Source organism: Lissotriton helveticus, chromosome 7 (genome assembly GCF_964261635.1).
Source record: "Lissotriton helveticus chromosome 7, aLisHel1.1, whole genome shotgun sequence".
In the NCBI taxonomy this organism is placed as follows: Eukaryota; Metazoa; Chordata; class Amphibia; order Caudata; family Salamandridae; genus Lissotriton; species Lissotriton helveticus.
Genome location: NC_136068.1, coordinates 930222306 through 930242939, shown reverse-complemented (window position 1 = coordinate 930242939; position 20634 = coordinate 930222306). Strand labels below are relative to the sequence as shown.

The 20634-nt window shown below is 44.1% G+C and overlaps 1 protein-coding gene and 1 pseudogene across 1 annotated transcript in view; both read right to left on the bottom strand.

The window, feature by feature from the left end:
• Window positions 1-1896: 1896 nt before the first annotated feature.
• The window catches only part of LOC144767141 (protocadherin gamma-A10-like), a 458767-nt gene continuing 440029 nt past the window's right edge, over window positions 1897-20634 (bottom strand). Inside the window, exon 2 of the mRNA XM_078650735.1 lies at window positions 1897-2029. Within this exon, the coding sequence (XP_078506861.1) occupies window positions 1958-2029 (72 nt within the window). The 3' untranslated portion in view covers window positions 1897-1957. The remainder of the gene's footprint in view (window positions 2030-20634) is intronic.
• Window positions 14544-17267, bottom strand: LOC144767179 (protocadherin gamma-A11 pseudogene; annotated as a pseudogene).

The window sequence follows — 20634 nt, the reverse complement described above, 5'->3', positions numbered from 1 at the left end:
TGTCCATAAGACTTGGGACCTAATTTAGACCTTCACATATCGTGTGTCAGTTTACCAGAGAGTGGGGGCTATGGCCCCCATCACCCTGGAGAAAGACCATTCATCTTATTTACAGGTCAACCCAGGTGGTAGGGGACACCTTTACTGTAAAGGGAGCAGCGATCCCATCAGCTGCCTTCTTTGCACTAAAGGGTTAGCTGGTTGGGCACTAGGTTTAAAGCGGAGTTTGCTTCCTCTGTGCAAAAAAATGGCCCAATTCCAATTGCACAGGGAGTTTTCTCCCTGTGATTTGCATGGCAGGCACATGCAGTGAAACTGACTAAGGGATGCCCTGTCCACAAATCTATGGGGTGACCGTCACTTTGATCTGCCTGCTGTTGGCGGACGGTGTCAGAGGAATACGCTGCAGACCCCCGGAGGATCCACCAGTGTAAGATGTGTACTTCCTCGCCTCTAAACACGACTGAAGAATTGTGAGTTCAGCCGATTTACATGGTGTAAACTGAGAACGAGGCCTATAAAGTACAGATGCTGGCATGAAGTTATGTTAATGTCATGTAACGACTTATTAAAGGTTTTTTCTATAGCGATAAATGCTGATCTGGTTTATTTGTAATGTGACATATTGTAGTGTTAGGTAACTAATGTGGGGGTGCCCACATAAAGTGATACTAGTCCTATTTGCTTATTTCTATTCTTTTTCAGTAATCTCTGTAATTGCGTTGAGCGTTGGTATGGCAGACTATAGTTTTAAGACAGTACACTGTAGATTACCTATGTTTTTTATTATATCTCACGCACTACATGGCCTGTTTTTATGGTTGTATCGTGGCTTCAAACTGTGTATTATTCTGAGCTTTTGCTACTTATTGCTGCAATATTCCCACACAAGAATCAGATAGTCTACAGTGCATTTTTGTTTAAATGTCCTTCCAGCTGAATTGTGAAGTAGCTACACTATGTATCTGTGAGGGGCGCTACTGCGCGGCTCCAGAATCCCATAACTAGAAGACGCATCAGTTCTGAAAAGGTATTCTTCTGGTGGACTGCAGTCAGAAGCCATCACAGTTGTGCTCTTCGGTGCATGCTCTGTTGCACTGCAATACGGTACTGTAGAGATACGCATGTCTTCTTTACTGTATCCCTCTTCGTTGGGGACGGCTAATGTCCATATGTCCCTCGCCAACTAATGGCTGTGCTCATTGTGATAAAGCATTTCGTACATCTGATCACTATAGGTGTACCTAATGAAACTGACAATCTGTAGAATGTTGTGCAAGGGGCCACCATGGATTGGTTTGTGGCACACCACGTCCACAGATGACTCTTACATGTCGACCTTTATAGTCTGTTTGGTAGTTGACATGAGTGGGCCAAATTGAGAACTTCAGCTTGCAGTTGCCCAGAATTACCACAAGTTGGAGTGTCAGGTTGAGGACTAAACTCTGGCAAAAGCATTGCCTGCACCGTGTTTTTACGTCCAGGAGGCCTGTTAGGACATCTGTGCTGCCATGAGCTGCAGAAACAATACTAACTGTGCACAGAGTTTCCCTTTCTGCAAGTATGGATTGCTAAGTAATAATTTAACGTTTCTCTCAAGCTTCAATATATTAATGAAGTGATAGCCATTAATTATCTATACAGAAGTATGCTCGTTAAATGAGACACAAGGCAAATCGTGTACACCGAAATTTATTGAGTCAAAGGTTAACACTGGAAATATGTAATTTTCTATTGTCACTTTCATAACAGCCAAAACATATATAGGAACTGCATACATATACATATTTAAAGGTGATGCTCCATATTTCAGCACACTGAATAACCATGTAAACGAAAGCGGTGTAGGTCCGAAACCACTTGAAAACAGAAACTACGACTCATTTCTTTCAGTGCTCTGTAGGTACAACTTCTGTTCAAGGGCCTTTATGGTTCTCTCCTCCGGCTGAACAACAAATCACAACTGCCAGCCTGAGATGCTGCAACCCCATCCCACCTGGACCGCACCATCTCTGCTCACAGCCATATTCTAGGAATATAATTCAAATACATGCTCACAATTAATAGAACCTGTAACAAAAACACAACATATGGCATCAACCTTACCTCTCACAAGAAAAATGTCCCAATTAAATAAACTATCTTGACTCTTTAAATTAATCGAAAGGAGCACTACCTCGCTCTCTGGATGTACCCTTCCCTTCACCCCACCCCCCAGAGTCCCTAAAGCAAGAATATAGAAAACGCTTACCCCTGTCATTGCAAAGATTTTTTCAAGGAAACACGAAAAAGCCAAACTCTTTATAACAGCATTACACCAGAGGTTAAAGTGGATTAAAAAACAGAATGGGAACGATGATGCTTGCAATGGGGATGAGGTCAGCGAACTTGGGAATAGGACAAGAAGTATCGAAACTGTTACTGTAAAAAAAAAAAAATGGGAACATCGTTCCCAGCATTTCCCACCCATTTAACCACTGCATTAAACACCCACTAACCATTGGAATCTGTATTATTACTATTTTTTTTGCAGTTTTATATAGCGCAAACTCGACCCGAAGGTATTTAGCACTTTACATGAGCACCAGCTACATTACACAAGGACACATTCATTTTTGGTATGCACTGAGATTAAGTGATATGCCCAGAATAAAAGGATGTTGAGCCCACGCAGAGCTGCAAGCCTTGTTCCCCAGCTCTAAAGTCGGCAGCTCTGTCTGTTACGCCACACCACAAATCATAGAACTATACATCACTATACATAAACCCTCACAGACTCACTTCAACACCATATTTCTGGGATGCACACTGCATTTATGCACTCCACATATGCATTATGGTAGTACTCTGCATAATGCAGTGACACCAACAACAAACTACATTTCGAGTAGCTACGTGGAATTGTAGTTCATGGACTAGAGCAAGATAGGGTGCTTTGCAAAAAAGTAGTTATAATCAGGCTCTTTGCAGTGATGATTTCTCTTTGGTGACAGCATATGTTTGCAAATTATTGAAACCCTTTGAGATCATTACCCAAACTTTCAGTACCTTCAATATCATTACCTCTACCTTCAGGTCAGTAAATAAATCATATCATCTCTTGGAGCGCATACTATAATTTTATATTGTAGTAGTAAAGTCTCATTTGATCAAATTCCTAATTCAATCCTTAATAAGCAAAACTCTTCATCATTAATATCCACTAGGGGATGTTGAAATATTCTCTATTACCCCATTCATGCAACCCCTCATAATAACAGGATAAGAATGTCACACGAGGAATGAACCACATCCTACAGTACAGAAACAGAGAAGAGACAAGACTATCGTTACATGATTCTAAACATAGCTAATTCATAAAATAAGAAAACGGGGTGGATGCACACAAACCAAGCAAACCCTTTCAAAGGAAACTTTAAATGTCTTATGTGTGTTCATGTGTTTACTCCAACCACACAGGTACCCATAGCATAGGAAGTTTAATAATTATGGTACCATGCACTTTCATAAGTGGATCCTGCGAGTCGCTGCTGTAGGTGTGTGAAGACAAGTTGCACAATTGTGTTACTTATTTTTAGGACTACGTGAGCTTTACAAAGTGCAATGTTTACAAACCTTAAAAAAGCCAAAGCGTCAGTGTCCCTTTGTGGTAGTGCAAAATGTCTTTACTTCTGTGAGGCGCAGTGAAGAGGAAAGGACTGGGTACATGGTCACTATCCTGTGCACCCCACTCCACGTGGGATCCTAAGCCCCATTCTGTTCCTGGACAACTAACGTGCCCCACATTGGAGCTAAGTGAAGGGCGACTACATCCTGCAAAGCTTTACTGCTACAGCACATGCCATGCATGGGACATCTTGGGGGTGGACATCGTCAGAGGGGATGGGATGCTGGCCTGAAGTTTTCACTATACTTTGACAAACCAGGCAAAGTCAGAAAACGTCAACCACCATTGCTGGGGTTAGGCTTCCCAACTACACCTGACTAGACAGGCATAATAAAACCTAGCTCAAAACAAGTTGTCATTAAACTCATGACTAAAGTTATCTAGAGTCAGCATCATTGTCAAACACCTTCATTTTTGCTGATAAACTATGATGCCGCCTCAACTGAGACTCAAATTCCACTCTACTAAGCAGTGCTTTAAGTGGAAAAAAATAAGTGCAGGTACTGATCAAACGAGGTTAGGAGTGTGGCTAGTGGGCAGGGCTAGGGAGGGATATAATACAATGGCACTTCTTCCATCTGATGTGTATTCATTTGGTACTTGCATTATCCTTGTTAGTAATCTCAAATTCCCCATATGTGCAGACTCCCTCTGGACATGTGACATAACACATGCTTAGTAATTAATAGCCATTTTTCTGTTATGACCCACTAAAATATGTATGCAGCCCATTGCACTTAAAGTGATCCTGACATATTCTGTGTGGTCTTTGGCCAGAAGTGTTTTCACACTGCTCAACATTGTGTGATTTTTAAACCTTCCTTGTCTGATCATGAGCTGTTGCTGTGATTTAGGCCAACACTGAGTGATGTTGGGCCTCCAATGTACTATCTTGTGCAAGTAATGTGCAGGCGCGGTGCGTCCATTGGGGCGTGGGGGCATAGCCCCCGCCCCCAGCGCTGGCGTCTTTGATCTTAAGTGAACTGAATCAGATTACTTAACAGTTCAAAGCAAAGACGCCGGCCCGAGGGAGAACAAACGGACAATCAGTCAGTCAGCATGACATCGGACCGCCCACCGGGCGGTCCGGCGTCATGTTGATTGACATGCAAACCAGGAGCAACAAGCAGCAGCACAAGTGCACATGAGTGGGGACGGAGGGCACCCTGCCCACTCATACGCACTAGTGTCTGCTCTGCTGACGCATGCCCATTAGGAGAGCGAGGGTTGAGCAAAGGCTCAAACCTCGGTCTCCTAATGGGCAGGCGGGCGAGTTGTAACCGTGCCCTTAGCCAATCCTGTCGCTGCTGGCAGCGCCAGGATTGGCTAAGAGGGGTTGCCACCCACCTGCCAGTCCACTCCAGTGCCGCGGTTGAAATCGTGAAGGTCCCATTGTTGGTTCCTGCAGCAGGACAGGACCGGCCAGGAGCAGAGGCGGTGTGCGGCACTCAGGTAGGTTTTAATTTTAAAAGGGTTTTGTTTTAATTTTTGTTTGTTTTATTCCGACGCCCCTCCCCCCCCCCCCCCCTTCCTTCCCCCCCTCCCTTGAGCATGCAAACCGCTGCTGGCCTTTAAAAAAACGCTCTGGTAATGAAAGACAGTGGGAAATGTGTGGAAACTGAGCTGAAGAGTATTTTTTTCAGCCCTGCTGCTTTAAAGCAATTACTCTACTCTTACAAAAATGCTGGGATTACCGGAAAAGGTGACGGTAATGATAGAACGGCAACATCCTGTAAGGCTTCAGGCATCTGATGGATGCCAGAAAGCTACTGCAGAAATAAATGACTGGCAGTAGTAATTTTGCTGCTGGTCATTTCTCAGAATTAACATCCGTCCTCTAATTAGAGCCATTATGAGGACTCCTCCCTGCTCATGAGCGTGAGTCACGCGAGACATCTGGGTGGGCATTACACATGAAAGCGGTACCCACGGTCTAGGTGTTAAGTGAATCTTTCATGGTCTCCCCTGAGTGATGCGAGACAGGCTTCATTCCGCTTCAGTCCCTGTGCCCCTCCCTGTCCAGGGCCTCTCACACAGAGATTAAGGGAACAATCAGTGACCTCTCCGCTTGGAACTCGAGGTGCAGGGCCTCTCTATGTGGAGGCACCTTCGGCGCTGCAGCCCTGTAGGCATGCCCTGGTGGCTGGTGCACTTGCACGGGGCATGAGTATTATTAGAACGTCTGCGCATACGCAGCTGCATAAAGCACTCTGCACGAGTGCCATCTCCCGAGGGGTGCTACGAAGTTGACAGGGGTGCATTTGTGTGACACCCCCTCCCCGCATAACACTGCGCCGCGATAGTATCATGTGATGCAAGCCAGAAGTTGTCTTGAAATATTAAATTGCAGCATAAATATGTAGGCGCCATTAGCCATGTGCCCGCAGCATTAATTGCCTTGCAGAGCTCAGATGCAGCAACATCTGAAGAAAGTTACTTTTCCGAAAGCTGCATGTGCACTGGCTGGAGAGCTTAGTTCTCAGACAGGGGAGGCAGGAGAGAGAGAGCGCCAGACAGAACTTGGAAGCAGAAGAGAGGCAGGCAGAAGGGCAGCGCAGAGCGCCAGACAGACACACACACAGGCGCAGACAGACAGTCAGCACGCCTCTTACCTGGGTGAGGCAGAGCGGGGAGTACATGGCCGGCCCCTGGACTCGGAGCTGTGAGTGTGGGTAGAGGGAGAGCTCACGGATCAATAGTAAAATAATACAGAAACATACAAAGCTTTGACATGTTTAGACCCTGAAGGTTTGCTTTGGCATGGCCTTAAATGGGGAGGTCGGCGTGGGGTGCCTGGTGCCCTGTGTTTAACTCTGCTCGTTGCACCTTGGTAATTATGCAACCCCTGGTGCCCTCGGATTTTGTGCTTTTTGTCCCTGGCCTGATTCCATACCATACGCCTCACCACTTTCAAATGTCACCAGCCGCCCCAGGTAATGTGGGGTCCAGGTTCAGCCCTATCAGACCTTTCTTCTGGAATTTCAGATCTTTGCTCTGTACCTTTTTCTCACAGAGAACACAGACTAAGAAAAGATCAGGATGAGCTCACGAAGAATAGCACTTAGTTCATAATGGCATGCATGCAAAAACTTGTGAAACAGAGGGGAGCCTTTTAGCTTTTAATTATATTTTAACATTCTCATCCTTTTTCCTTCATTCTCAAGAAAGCTAACAGAAAATAAAATTGAAATGTATCTCTCTAATAACTCTTAGGTATTCCCAATATCTTGACATGTATACAGTGGGGTCTGTAATGTAAGAGGACATGGTCCTCCCACCTATCTTTACTACATGAAAGCAGATTGAGGGGAAAACTCTGGCACAGCAGCATCATTATGCACACTCCTACACTACTGCTTTACCATTTTTTCCTTTTATACCAGGTAACACCAACCATATTTGTACATTCCTGGGCATCTTCCCTCCTTTAGCTCCATCGTTTTCAAGAGATCCTCATTTAAAGGGCTCATCCTTATTTCTCTTATATTAAATAAGATCTCATCACTGTGGGGTACTGGGTGTTGATAGTTTAGCAGGTTAATTTGGGCACTGTCATACTGGGTCTGAAGCGGGTGTGCGAAGCAGAGTAGAGGCAGTGATGGGTGAGAGCTGTGTTAGTTCATGGTTTTTAAGCGCGAGGGAAACAAATCAATCACAACTATTTTTAGTGTCTGGAAGGAGGATGTCAAACATCTCAGCTATCCCTCTTCATGAGTTATGAATCCACCTGCCCAGGCATGGCACAGCCAACCATGAAGGCAGATGTGTAGTTGTGTCTCCCTCACACCTCGTCTTCTTACATTGCCTTTAGTTGGTGTCAGAAGGTGAGTAGATAAATATTCCAGCATAGATTTTTTGTAACACTATGCACATCTCATTATTTTAGCTCAGTTATCCCTAAAGATGACATTACATTCTTTAAACAGTATTACTATTCATGCATTACTGCCACCACACTTTACAATACTTAGCATGCAGGAAAATGAAGACCAGCTAACCCCATTTTCATTTTAAGGTTTGGTCAGTCATCAGCCTTATGAAATTAATGTCCATAAATAAAAAGTACACATGTCGATGGGAATTTTACTCAACCGTCTTCATCCTAGGGTCTGGGTCTGTTCAGCTATCATTCACATTCTGATTCCATTCACCACAACAAATAGCATGGGGTAAAGCGGCAGCCCATGAAGGCAACTAACCACCATGCACTGTGAGTGATGACATTTTTCCTAATCACATGTGTAAATTTGCCTTAAACAGTACACTTCACTGCCAGGCTGGTGGGCCAGTACTTTACTTTGCCAGTTTTTATCCATTTTTTAGTCATTGTGTTTGTTTAAAATAGGTCTCCAGGTTACAGTAATTAAGGGCCAACGTAGCTCTAAATTGCACCATTAAGAATCATACTTCCATGTGATGTGTTTTAAAACCAGCTGAGGAAAGGATGTTGCCGAACAACTAGAGCAATTGACCTTGAAGCTGGACAACCGGGTTAGAGTTGCGACAGGGATGCTCAACATCCTGTGATTGTGGGCAAATCTCCCTGTGCCTCGCAAAAAAATGTATGTATCCATCTGTAACGCAACTGGTGCTCATGTAAAGTGCTGTAATACCGTGGAATCTAGTTTGTGCTGTATAAAACTCCCCCCCAACCAAAAACAATTCTAGGTCACATGCCTGATAGGGCGTACTGATACCTTTAAATTATATGCAATGGTAAAAAAAAATGTATTTAAAATAATTTTGGGATGCTAAAGCTCTAAGCTCACCACATATAGGAGGCATGCTTTCTTTTTTTTGTGGCATATCAGTGCAATAATCTTTTTTGAATTAACAATTGCACCAGCTTTACCAAGGCCACACCCAATGGCTTTGCCAATACTTGTTTATCTAGGGCAGCTACTTGATGCCACACTGTTATTGTCAGGAAAGTGGAATTATGCAATTCATTTTCACATAAATTATGGATCTGCTCCATTTGCCACATCCTCTGCTGCATAATCTTCAGCTTTTGACAAAAACAAATGTTCTACCTCAAACAGTTCAAAAGTTAGTAAAATCGTACCAACACATGCTGCTGCGCAGTGGAAGGCCCTTTCCAAAGGTTGACTTCTCACCTTCCTGTTGCTTATTGCTATCTTTAAACTGAAGTGCAACCTATGCTCGACAGTGTTAACAAGTATACAAATGACAAAATAATGAAGTAATACAATCAGGAACTATTCTTCATTACGCAGCATAAGTTGCCTTTTCTTGCTGCATAATTTAATCAAACCTGACGCATAATTACAGTGGCTCTGATTAATTATGTATTTGCATCGGGCTTAGTACTCAAATTCTCGTGTGCAGGCACGCTCACACAGGCCTGAGCATACATGCACATACAAATCAGTTCACACACTTTCTTTAAAACACCTTCTTAGACTATCCAGATTCTATATCTTCCTCTTTCCCTTACACGTAAAGGCGCACACAAGCAGTTAAACACTCACACGCAGTCAAACACTCACACAAAAGGCTCACAGGATAAAACTCACTTTTAACTCCTTACCTCCCGTGGCTTCCTTAATTGCCGCTCTCAGTGGGTTGCCTGGATTCCAGGGTGTGCACAAAGGCACACCATAGTGTAAATGTGATTGACAGAGCAGTGTCCGAATAGTATGGACACTGCTCTGTCAAGCTCAGCGTGAATGTGAAATTCTCGACACCTACATGTAAAACACATAATGAAACTGAGCTGCTGTTGAACGGATCCAGTTCCGCAGGGGCTCAGCACACGGCTACACGGGCACTTTGGCTGTCAGAGTATGAGAGGCAGGCACCACCCTGCCTCTGCAGAATTAGCAATTAACAACATATTTGACAATAGTACCGGTATGCTCCTTGGCAGGGGAGAAGTGTCGGTACTTGAAAGGATAAAAATAGGAAGTGCCGGTACTCAGTACCGGTGAGTACTGGCCTATTTAAAGCACTGATACTAAGAGCTGCTAGAGTTTGCGGCACTAAAATGCAGTAATGGGATGGGAACATATTTATGCCTTACAACTGCACTGCAACTAAGAAAACGGGAATTCCCAAGAGAAAATCGTGCTCCCAGCAAAAGAGTTGCAAGGATTTCCAAATCCCACTGAATTCTTCTTAAAGCTCGAGGCGGGGCTGCCAGTGAGGCCCGCCCAGGCACTTGTGCATGGACAACATTCAGAAGGTTTTCCACAACGACTTCAAACTTGTTAAAATAATCAGTGGATTCCCCGCACATTGTGTTCCTGTTAAATGGATCATTTGCATGCAAGATGGAGGTTGCTGTGTTTAGAGTAAAATATTGTTTCTCGGCAGCGGTCAGCACGAGGAGTTTCTTGTTGGTCAAATGGAAGAAATCAGCACCAAATCAATTGCAAAGTTTGCAATAATAAATAAAAAAAAATCTTCTCCCCCAGTTACATATATGAGCCATGAAAACGTCCTCACAGAGCGAAATAAATAAAGAAACAGTAAGTGCAGTCTGCTTCTCAGCCATGTGTCTCAATGAGTGCCTCCATTCCAGCTACACGCGGAAAGTCTTGCATTTATTGAACACAATATTTCAATCATCCACCAACGTGCAAAGATAACATCGACCTCAAACTTTCATGGTCCCTTTATAGCAATGTCACGAAACCACAATACCTAGGCAATATCATGTAGAAAGTTATGATCTCTCCTAAGTTTCTACTTGCTTGACTGTGCAATGACATTACAAAATGCAGCAACGAAACCTAGCTCTTGAACTATATTGGACAACAGCGCCACCTTTTGCAACTTTCTAATAACTGCAGTTACACTACAAAGAGTTCTCTACTAGTGCTTCAGTAGCTTTGTTCATCGAGGTGTAAATACATGTTAACATGAATCTATGCACATTTACAGTATAATTCCCTATTCTGAAAAATCAAGTTGCATAGGCTTATCAACTACAAGTCAATGTTTATGTACCTCTGCATTTGCTCTTGCAAATGGATGTAAAATAAACATTTGTTAATAATGTATGAAAATAATTAATTAATCATGGGATTATACTATAAAGCAGAGTCATTTGTGGTAAAATGACAGAAATACAAGTTGTCGGATACAAAGATATGAAAGTGTACCTAACTTAGTATTTTCCATGTGTTTTAGGTTTCTGAACTAGAGATTAATATCCAAGATAAGAGTATATGATATGACCAGATGCTAGTAATAACTATGTATTAACTCTCTAAAGCTACTCACTTAGCAGTTACATATAAATTAGATTCACATTGTTTAAACAAAGCTAGAAAGTAAAACCTAGAGGTCGACGAGCCACTGAATAAGTGAGCCAGGATCCATTCAGATGCCTGCCTCAGTCTCCTTGGAAACTCAAGCTCAAAATTAGCAAAGTTTTCATGAATGTGGGTTATTGCTGCCACCAACTCTCCAACCTATTGCTGCACAAAAAATTAAAGAAAAAGGGAACACTATAGAAGAGTATCTCTATCTTGTTCCCTTTTTCTTTTAGTGGCTGAGTGGACCAAAGTGGAACCAGAAAAACGGTATCAATGCCGGTTTCTCCACTTAACCAAAAGTGTGATTCTAGCCAAATATCTTATTACAGTCTCTTTTTCTCTTCATTTTCGCATTTGAGAGCACCTTGAAATATGTGGGTTCAGGATGGGTGATGTTCAAAAACCTCTAGTGGTCGATTTATTCAAATGTAATGATTAATTGTTAATTGTGGGTTTATATAGCGCTAGGAATCGACTCCCGGAGGAGTATCTCCACGCTTCGACCGCTGGGGAACCCGTCCTGGCTCACCCTGAGAGATGGTCCCTGATGGGTATCTCTAAGGTGCGACCAAGCATCCCCGGCGGTCTGGGGGGGCCGTTGTGAAGATGAGGCAAGCTGATGCCCAGAGTTGCCGAGTGTGGTTTCTGACTAGAGTAGGCACCGAGGCGAGAATTATCGAGTCCGCTGACCCTGGTCCACGACCCTGCCGCGTCGGGAATCGAACCCTGGTCCCGGGCCGTTCTCTGCTTACGGGTCTGCCGCCTCTAACCAGTGAGCCACACTTCTCCATGATGTTCCATGTTTAAAAAGAATCTGCACAAGGCAAATTGGGCAGCCTCTTAGTTCACTATTAGCATATTTGTCAGAGCAGCGGGTAGCAGTTGAGGCTTAAAAAACGTTGCCTCAATTTTAGTAAATACCTCTAGATGCAGCAACTGATATAATCTGATGTACTAAAGTAAAACACTTATGCATGTTAAAGAAATAGGCTTTTTTTGAATGCTAAAGAGACTATCATATTTATTGCATGATGTGTGTTGCTAGGTTTGCATGGCAAGTATTTTCAAGGCTTGGGCTCTAGCATAGGATCTTTGAGCCAATCCACTCTCTTTGCTCAACTCCGGCGATTATAACAGAAGAGCACAAACTGAAATAAAGTGAGAATGCAGAGAATATGAGCAATGTTTCTTAGGTGATGGAATGAATCACACGTGCAACCAATTCTAAGTTTCTCCTCTAATCATTGGTGGAAAACATTGTGCATCAATGCAGAATAGAAGCAAACAATGAATGCAACAAAATGTAACATTTTAGGAGCAACCAATGCTGCATCTAGTTTTGATTTTGGAATCCTTTGTTTGTGAAATCATTTAGCTTCACAAGCACTTGACACCGAGGCAGAAGTATAATGGCATCAATAATTAAATTATGTCGACAAATTTTCATGGTGATCATTTGATTTCCATTTTGATCAACATTTCCAAGAATGTATTTAACATATATTAAGCCTGTGCAAAATTGTGTTTAAACCAGCAAACTCTTACATAATCTATGTGATTTTGCATTATGATTGCCATGTGAAATGCACAAGATAATGCCACTATGTAAAGTTGTGTAACTGATGTTTCATTTATGTGAAAATCCCACTGGAAAAGCACATGAACAACACAAACAAACCAAATGCAAACAACTGTTTTCACGCCAAGCACTATTTTGCTCTTTGTAAACAAAATGTATCCTCACCTCTAAAATGAACAGGAGGATGCACTTTTCTGCTAAAAAATAGCGCAAAATGCTAGATCAGCGTTTTGCATAATAACCTGTCATTTTGCCTTATTTCTGGGCATTTTGCATAACATCAGCAAAAATAACTATGCACATTTTCCCCAGGACATACATTTAGGAAGTGTATGTATGTGATATTCAGAAAGAGCCTTTGATTGACTAAGGTCACCGATGGGGTTGGATATCCCTAAATCATACCTTCAATTATATCTCAGTGAATCAATCAGCATTTGTAAAGCAGAGCACTATCCCACTGGGGTATCTGGGTGCTGAGGGAGCGGTGTTTCTGTCAAAAAGCCCGGGTTTTCAGCTTCTTTTTTAAGTTTTCCCGGGAGGGTACTGTTTGCACGTGGAAGGGTAGGTCATTGCAGGTGTTGGCAACGATGTAGGAGAAGAAGCGGCCAATGCTGGGGCTGAGTCAAATGTGGTGGGGGGGAGGTGTGAGGGTGAGAGAGACGAATCGCAGGTGCCTTGAGGGCAGATGGAAGTTCAGTCAGTGGTTGATGTAAGCTGGTCCTTAGTTGCGAGAGCTTTGAAAGTGTATGTGAGGATCTTCAACTGGCATCTTTTCTGAATGGGGAGCCAGTGGAGGAGGTGTGGAGTGATGCGTCCATTTCGGAAGGTCTTAGATGAGTCTGGCAGCAACACTCTATATAGTCTGGGGTCTTGAGAGGAGCTGGGTGCAGATTCTGGCATAGAGAGTGTTGCGATAGTCGAGGCAGCTGGTGACAAAGGCCAGTGTAATAGTTTTTTGGGTGTTGATAGGGATCCATCTGAAGATTCTACGAAGCACGCAAAGGGTGTGGAAGCAGGAGGAGGTGACTGCATTGACTTGTAATTTCATTGTCAGTTGGCTGTCGAGGATGACGCCGAGCTTGCGTGCATGGTTGGTTGGTATGGGTGTAGGTCCGAGTTCTGCTGGCCACCAGCTGTGGTCCCAAGTGGAGGTGTTCTTACAGAAGATCAAAACATCTGTTTTATTGTACTTGAGTTTGAGGCAGTTGCCTCTCACCCATTTGGCTACATCTCTCATGGAATTGCAGAAGGTAGTTTTGGTGTCGGAGGGGTCCTCGGGTCAGTGAGAGAATTAGTTGAGTATCATCTTTGCAGGAGATTATGTTGAGTATGTGGGATTGGACGATGACTGCGAGGGGCATCATGTGGATGTTGAAGAGGGTGGGGCAGAGGGAAGATCCTTGACGGACACTGCATATGATGTTTTTGGGTGCGGAGGTTTAGGTAGGCAGACTGGAGCTCTGTGTTGTGTGAAGGAGGTGATCCATTTGAGGGTGTTTTTCTGTATGATAATACTGTAGAGTCTGTCGATGAGGGTGTGGTGGGAGACAGTGTCGAACGCAGCACAGAGGTCGGTTTCTCCACTGTTGAGAGTTTTGATGTCATCTGTGGCAGCAATCAGAACAGTCTCAGTGCTGTGGTTGGAGTGGAACTCGGATTGAGAGGCGTGGAGTAGGTGGCTCTCTTCCAGATATTTGATGAGTTGTTGGTTGATGGCTTTCTTAAGTACCTTTGCTGGGTAAGGGAGCAGGGAGTTCAGTCGGTAGTTTGTGAATCAATATCTAAGTGCTATATTTTCTTTGTTGTCTTCTGGAACAATGGGGTGTTGTACGAGAAATCACTGCACATCTTCCCAATAAGCTATCTTAAATATCAATTCTGTCTCAAAGAAGGTTTGAGCCAACAGCACATCAATACTGTTCCAACAGAGCATGGTCAGCACATTGATGCTTTTTTTTTAGAGAAATTTAGAGAATGATAGAAAATAATGCGGATCTATCTTGTCTGATAGTCACACACGGCAGTACGCACAAACAAAACCAGGTGCATGTTGAATTATCAAAACAATAGCATACAAAGACAGAATATTAAAATTAAAATTTACCTGAATGAAAGGATGTTCTTCTTTTCCAATATTTAAAAAATCTTCGATAAGGACAGCCCCACCTGTCTCACAATTTTGGTTTCCTGTAAGGGTGTCTGAATGGCTTGAAATGGGAATCTTAAGTTGACTATTCTGTGAATCTACTGTTAAACACACATCCTGTGAATAGGTCTGTAAAAAAGCTTTGACTCCATCAATGCCCACAAACTGAGAGGCAGGAAGTGCATGAAAGTCAACCCTGGATGACTCGTAGAGTTGAGATTCCCTCCATTGGTGAATCCTGATTGCCAGAAGAAGAAGGATCAGAAAAAGGAACAAGAAGGAAACAACAGCAACAGCGATCACCAGATACAGTGTGAGGTTTAACTCCATGTCTGCAGGAGCTGAAGGGTTACTTATATCATGAAGCATTTCTGGCATACTGTCTGCCAAAACTATGGTGACTGTAACTGAAGACGAGAGAGGGGCCTGCCCATTATCTTTCACTAAAACCACCAGAAATTGTTTTATGGCATCTTTTTCCATAATGGGGCGGGCTGTCTTTATTTCTCCAGTGTGAAGACCTACAGTAAACAGTCCCTGGTCCGTGGACCTCAGCAGCTGGTAGGAGAGCCAAGCATTTTGCCCTGAATCGGCATCAACAGCGACCACTTTAGTGATCAAATACCCTGGATCAGAATTACGAGGAGCCATCTCCACTCCCGAGGAGCCATCAGTGGAGGGTGATGGGTACAATATTTCTGGAGTGTTGTCATTCTGGTCTAGTATAAAGAATATTACTGTGACATTACTTTCAAGAGCTGGAGAACCACCATCTTGAGCTTTCACTTGGATCTGAAAATCTCTGAACTCTTCGAAGTCGAAGGTCTGAAGTGCATAAATGACACCAGATTCTGAATTAATTGATATGTAAGATGACAGTGGTACTCCTCCAACATGTCCATTAGTGATTGAGTATCTGATGTTGGCATTATTTTCCCAATCTAAATCAGTTGCTCTGGCAGTGAAAAGAAAAGTCCCGGGAAGTGTATTTTCCACTATGTAGACGCTGTATGATGTTTTCTGAAACAATGGTGCATTGTCATTTTCATCTAAAATCTGAAGGTTTATGGTTTTTGTTTTAGACAGTGGAGGACTTCCACTGTCTGTGGCTGTAATTGTTATGTTATATTGTTCAACTTGCTCCCTGTCCAATACACCATCAGTTACCAAACTGTAATAGCTTCCTATTGACTTCTTTAACTCAAAGGGCAGATGTGGACGAAGGAAACATGTGACTTTGCCATGCTCTCCCGAATCCCTATCATATACCTCCAGAAGAGCAATGACTGTACCGGGTGAGCTATTCTCAGAAACTTGCTTCGTCAGAGAGGACACCACAATTTCTGGACTATTGTCATTCACATTAATGATCTCGATCAAAACTTTGCAACGTGACGACAGACTTCCTGCATCACTTGCCTGGACTTCAAATTCATGAAATTCAGATTCTTCAAAATCGAGCTCGCCAGTCACTGCTATTTCCCCTGTTTTCTCATCAAGTTTGAATTTCCGCAAAGTTATTTCCTTGATACTGCTAAAAGAATACATTATTTCGGAGTGTGATCCTTGATCACGGTCAGTAGCTCTAATCGTTGCTACAACAGTTCCCTTTAGCACGTTTTCCAACACACTGACTTTATAAACAGACTTGTCAAACACTGGGGCATTGTCATTGGCATCAAGAACATTGAGGCGGATCTGTGCTGTGCCCGATCTAGCAGGGACTCCTCCGTCTTTAGCAGTGAGGGTCAACAGGTGAAAACTAAGCTCTTCTCGATCGAGTGATGTCTCAAGGACCAGCTCAGCATACTTTATGCCATCGCGTTTCATTTTTATATCCAATGAGAAGTATTTATTGCCACTGAGCTGATAAACTTGAAGCGAATTGTTTCCTACATCCGCATCTAGTGCCTCAGGCAGAATAAACCGTGCCCCGGGTGCAGAGCTTTCTATGACTTGCAGGGATATTTGATCAGTAATGAAAGTGGGCGCATTGTCATTTACATCTTGAATTTCTACTTGAACCGCATACACTTTCAGAATGTTCGCAGAAATAATTTCTACATTTAACAGGCAAGGAACGACGTGCCCACATACAGTCTCCCTGTCAATCCTTTCATTCACGCATAGGTGACCGGTTTTGGAATCGAATATGAAGTATTGTTGCCTACCTCTGGACACAATCCGGGCTCCGCCCTCTGATAACTCCTTCGTATCCATCCCCAAATCCAGAGCCACATTCCCAACAAAAGAGCCTTTCCTCGTCTCCTCGGGGATGGAATAACGCAGCTGCCCGGAAGCGGCTCCACAGACTGACAGCAGAGCAACAAGAAGCAGCAGAGGAGCCCCGGAGGAACAGCGCCTGGAAGACTGAGCCCTGGAGTAATAGCGCCTCGATGCCTGAGCCCCGGAGTAACAGTGCCTCGATGCCTGAGCCCCGGAGTAACAGTGCCTCGATGCCTGAGCCCCGGAGTAACAGCGCCTCGGTGTCTGAGCCCCGGAGTAACAGCGCCTCGATGCCTGAGCCCCGGAGTAACAGCATTTTGATCTCCGAGCTCCGGAGTAACTTCTCGCCTGCGTACGAACCATGCCAGCAAAATGCAAAGTAATATAGAAAATCACCAGCCACGGCTCCTGTGCGGATCTCAAACGATGGCTTGCAGTGTTTCAATGAGGACAAGCTGGCAGTACACTGATCTTTCTGAAGGGAATTCTACTCTGCGGCCGACGGTCTCCGACTAGCTATGAATTGTTTTGTTTTGCTTGTATCACATGATCTCTCTGATCAGCGCGCCTTAATGTTTCTAGTTGGTGAACAGCGGCACTCAGTGTCCCAAACAGTAGCTGCAAGCGCGCAAAAAACAAATGGTCTAATGTTGTGCCCGTAAGGTTGAAAACTGCTTGTTCTGCTTTGTTGAACTGAACTTCAAAAAGAAAACACCTGCCTGCACCCTTCAGACGCCATCCCTGTCCTCTATCTCGCCTTTAAGGAGTGGGTTAGGGTGGTCCACTAGCGCTCGCACCGCGTCACAGGAACGCCGTCACGCTGTGCATATTTTGAATTGTGAGGAGGAACAATACCTACGTCCATTCTAATCAATTAAACGTGGGGCAAAGGACTTGACAGGCTTACATAACATGTCTAATGTTTCTTACCAGATAAAGCCAACGTGTTGTTCAGCCACATTTATTTGTCGAATCTGTCGGCGTTCACATGTCTAGTGATAAAGTGAACCGTGGTTTATTGATAAGTAAATACATCAGTTGTGCGTATACATAGACACCTTGTTACTGTATGCATGTGCAAAAAAAAGAGAGGGTGGGGAAAACTGCTAAACTAGTGAGACTAAATGTAGTGAAAAGATTTATTGTCTCCTAGAAGCAAGGTTATTGTCCTAGATTAATAACTTGGCTGGCAAAAACTGAGCATGCAAATGAAATGAAATGAAAAATAAATTTGTAGAGCGCGATTGCTGCCCAGGGGAGTTCAAGCGCTAGAGACCAGAGTGAGTTGCTTGACAGAGAAAAAATGTACAGAAATTAATGAGGGGCATTAAACAAAAAAGTCTTCAGCTGTTTTCGAAAAGAGGAAAGGTTAGGGTTGGACCTGAGATGAAAAGGGAGTGAGTTCCCAGTTTTGGCTGCATTGTAGGTAAACGTCCTGCCGCCAGCTCTTGCCTTTTTTATTCTGGGGACTATGGGCATACAGGCTTGGCTGGAGCGGAGGTCTCTGCAGGGTTGGTACTGTTTTACTAGGTCCCGGGTAATCATCGGTCCTGTGTCCCAAAAGGCCTGGTGAGAGATGCACATGGCCTTAAAGGTGACTCTTTGTCGCACCGGCAGCCAGTGCAGACTAGTCAGCCCAGGTTTGGCTGACTGTCTGCGTGGCAACTGGAGCAGTGTGCGAGCCGCAAAATTCTGAACTAACTGTAGTTTGCGCAAGGCATATTCCGGGGCGCCAAGATAGAGGACATTGTTGAAGTCTAAACGGGACTAAATCAACCCTTGGATGACCAACTGTTTTGCCTCCATAGGCAGAAGCGAGAGGACTTTCTTTAGCATCCTAAGAAGTCCAAGGCAGGTAGCCGAGAGTTTTGTAGCCTGGGTGTTAAAGGAGAGAGTCTTGTCCAGCCAAACCCCAAGGCTCTTGATATTGTCCTTGGGTATTGGGGGAGTACCTAGACAGGGAGGCCACAAGGAGTTGAAAAAGGTGGGGTTTGTGGGACCCAGGAGCATCAGCTCCGTTTTGTCCCCATTGAGCTTGAGGGATGGGGAAGTCATCCATCCCTTGACCTCCTCTAAGCATTTTATTAGCCCACCTGAAGATGGCAGATCAGCCTCCTGCGCCAAGGAGACCACTAGCTGGGTGTCGTCTGCGTAAGAAATAATTTTAACCCCAAATGGACGAACAACCTCAGCTAGTGGTCTCATGTAGATGTTAAAACGTGCAGGGCTTAAGGAGGAGCCTTGTGGGACTCCACACCTCAGAGGCCTGCTCGTGGACACTGTATCTCCATCAAAGACTTTGAAGGATCTGTCGCTCAGAAAAGATTTGAACCATAGCCAAGCTCTATCCACTATTCCGACACTCGAGAGGCGGCTCAGCAGGGTGTCGTGGCTGACCGTATCGAATGCCGCGCTTAGGTCAAGGAGGATCACTGCCACTGATCCCCCTTGATCCAATATTTTTCTGGTTTCCTCAGTGACTGCTAAAGGGCAGTCTCTGTTCCGTGTCTGGGTCTAAAACCCGTCTGGGTGGCGTCTAACAGCTGGTTGTTCTCGAGAAAATTCACCAAATGGAGATTGATGTATCTCCCGAGAACTTTGCTCACCCAGGGAAGTAGAGAAATCGGCCGATAGTTACTGAAGTCAGTGGGGTCCAGATTGGGTTTTTTAAGCAGAGCCCACACCATGGCTCGCTTCCAGGCAGGAGGGACAGTACCCGAGATGATCGAGGCGTTCAGGAGGTCCATGATGGTTGGTAAGATGACCTGGGATGCCAACATCATGACTTCTGGAGGTGCTGGATCGCATGGAGACCCAGATTTTACATTACGGGCAATAGAATCCAAAGATTCAAGGTCAAGTGGAGGAAAGTGATACAGTGTTGACAAGGATTGAGATGGAGTATCCCTCAAGTTTGTCTGACCCTGAGCTATGGGAACTATTGCTATAGAGGGGAAAGATGAATAGATTTTGTTAACTTTCTGGTGGAAAAATTCTGCCAAGTCATTGCAGTGGGCTGTAGTTTTGTCCTCATGCAAGCTAGGAGAGGGAAGTTTAGTAAGATTTTTCAATATTTGAAAGATTTCCTTAGGCTTGGATTTGGCTTGTATGATTTTATCCGAAAAATACGCAGATTGGGCAGAATTGACCTCGGCTTTATAGATTTTAATTGCCTCTCTATATCGAGCTTTTCCCTCCAAAGAGTAATCTAGACGCCACCGTCTTTCTATTTTTGTGCAGTGACGTTTTTTTTCCCTAAGAGTCTCTGAATACCAGGGGGCAGTTTTTTTAAAGCGTTTCAACGTTATTTTGCCCAAGGGGAGAGGGGCTTCAAGGGATTGTGCGATCCAGTCTTCATATTCCTGGTTGGCCAGACAAGGGTCCTCATTGTAGGAGGGCTGGTCAGTCGCAAGTCTACTTGCCCAGGCCTCGACTGGTAGCCGCGCCCAAGATCTGATATTCCTTATAATGGGTTTCGAGGAGAGTGACTTGAATGTGGTCCAGATGAAAGGCACAAGTAGATGATCAGTCCAAGGGAGGGAGATTGGTGACCCAGCCACCAGGTTAATACAGTTACTGAACACAGGATCCAGTAAGTGACCCTTGATGTGAGTCGGTGCCTTCACTCGTTGGACTAATTGTAGTGCGGCTAGATCATCAGCAAGTGTCATAGCTGTGCGATCCAGGGCAGTATCAAAATGAAAATTGAGGTCCCCTAGTAAAGTATAAT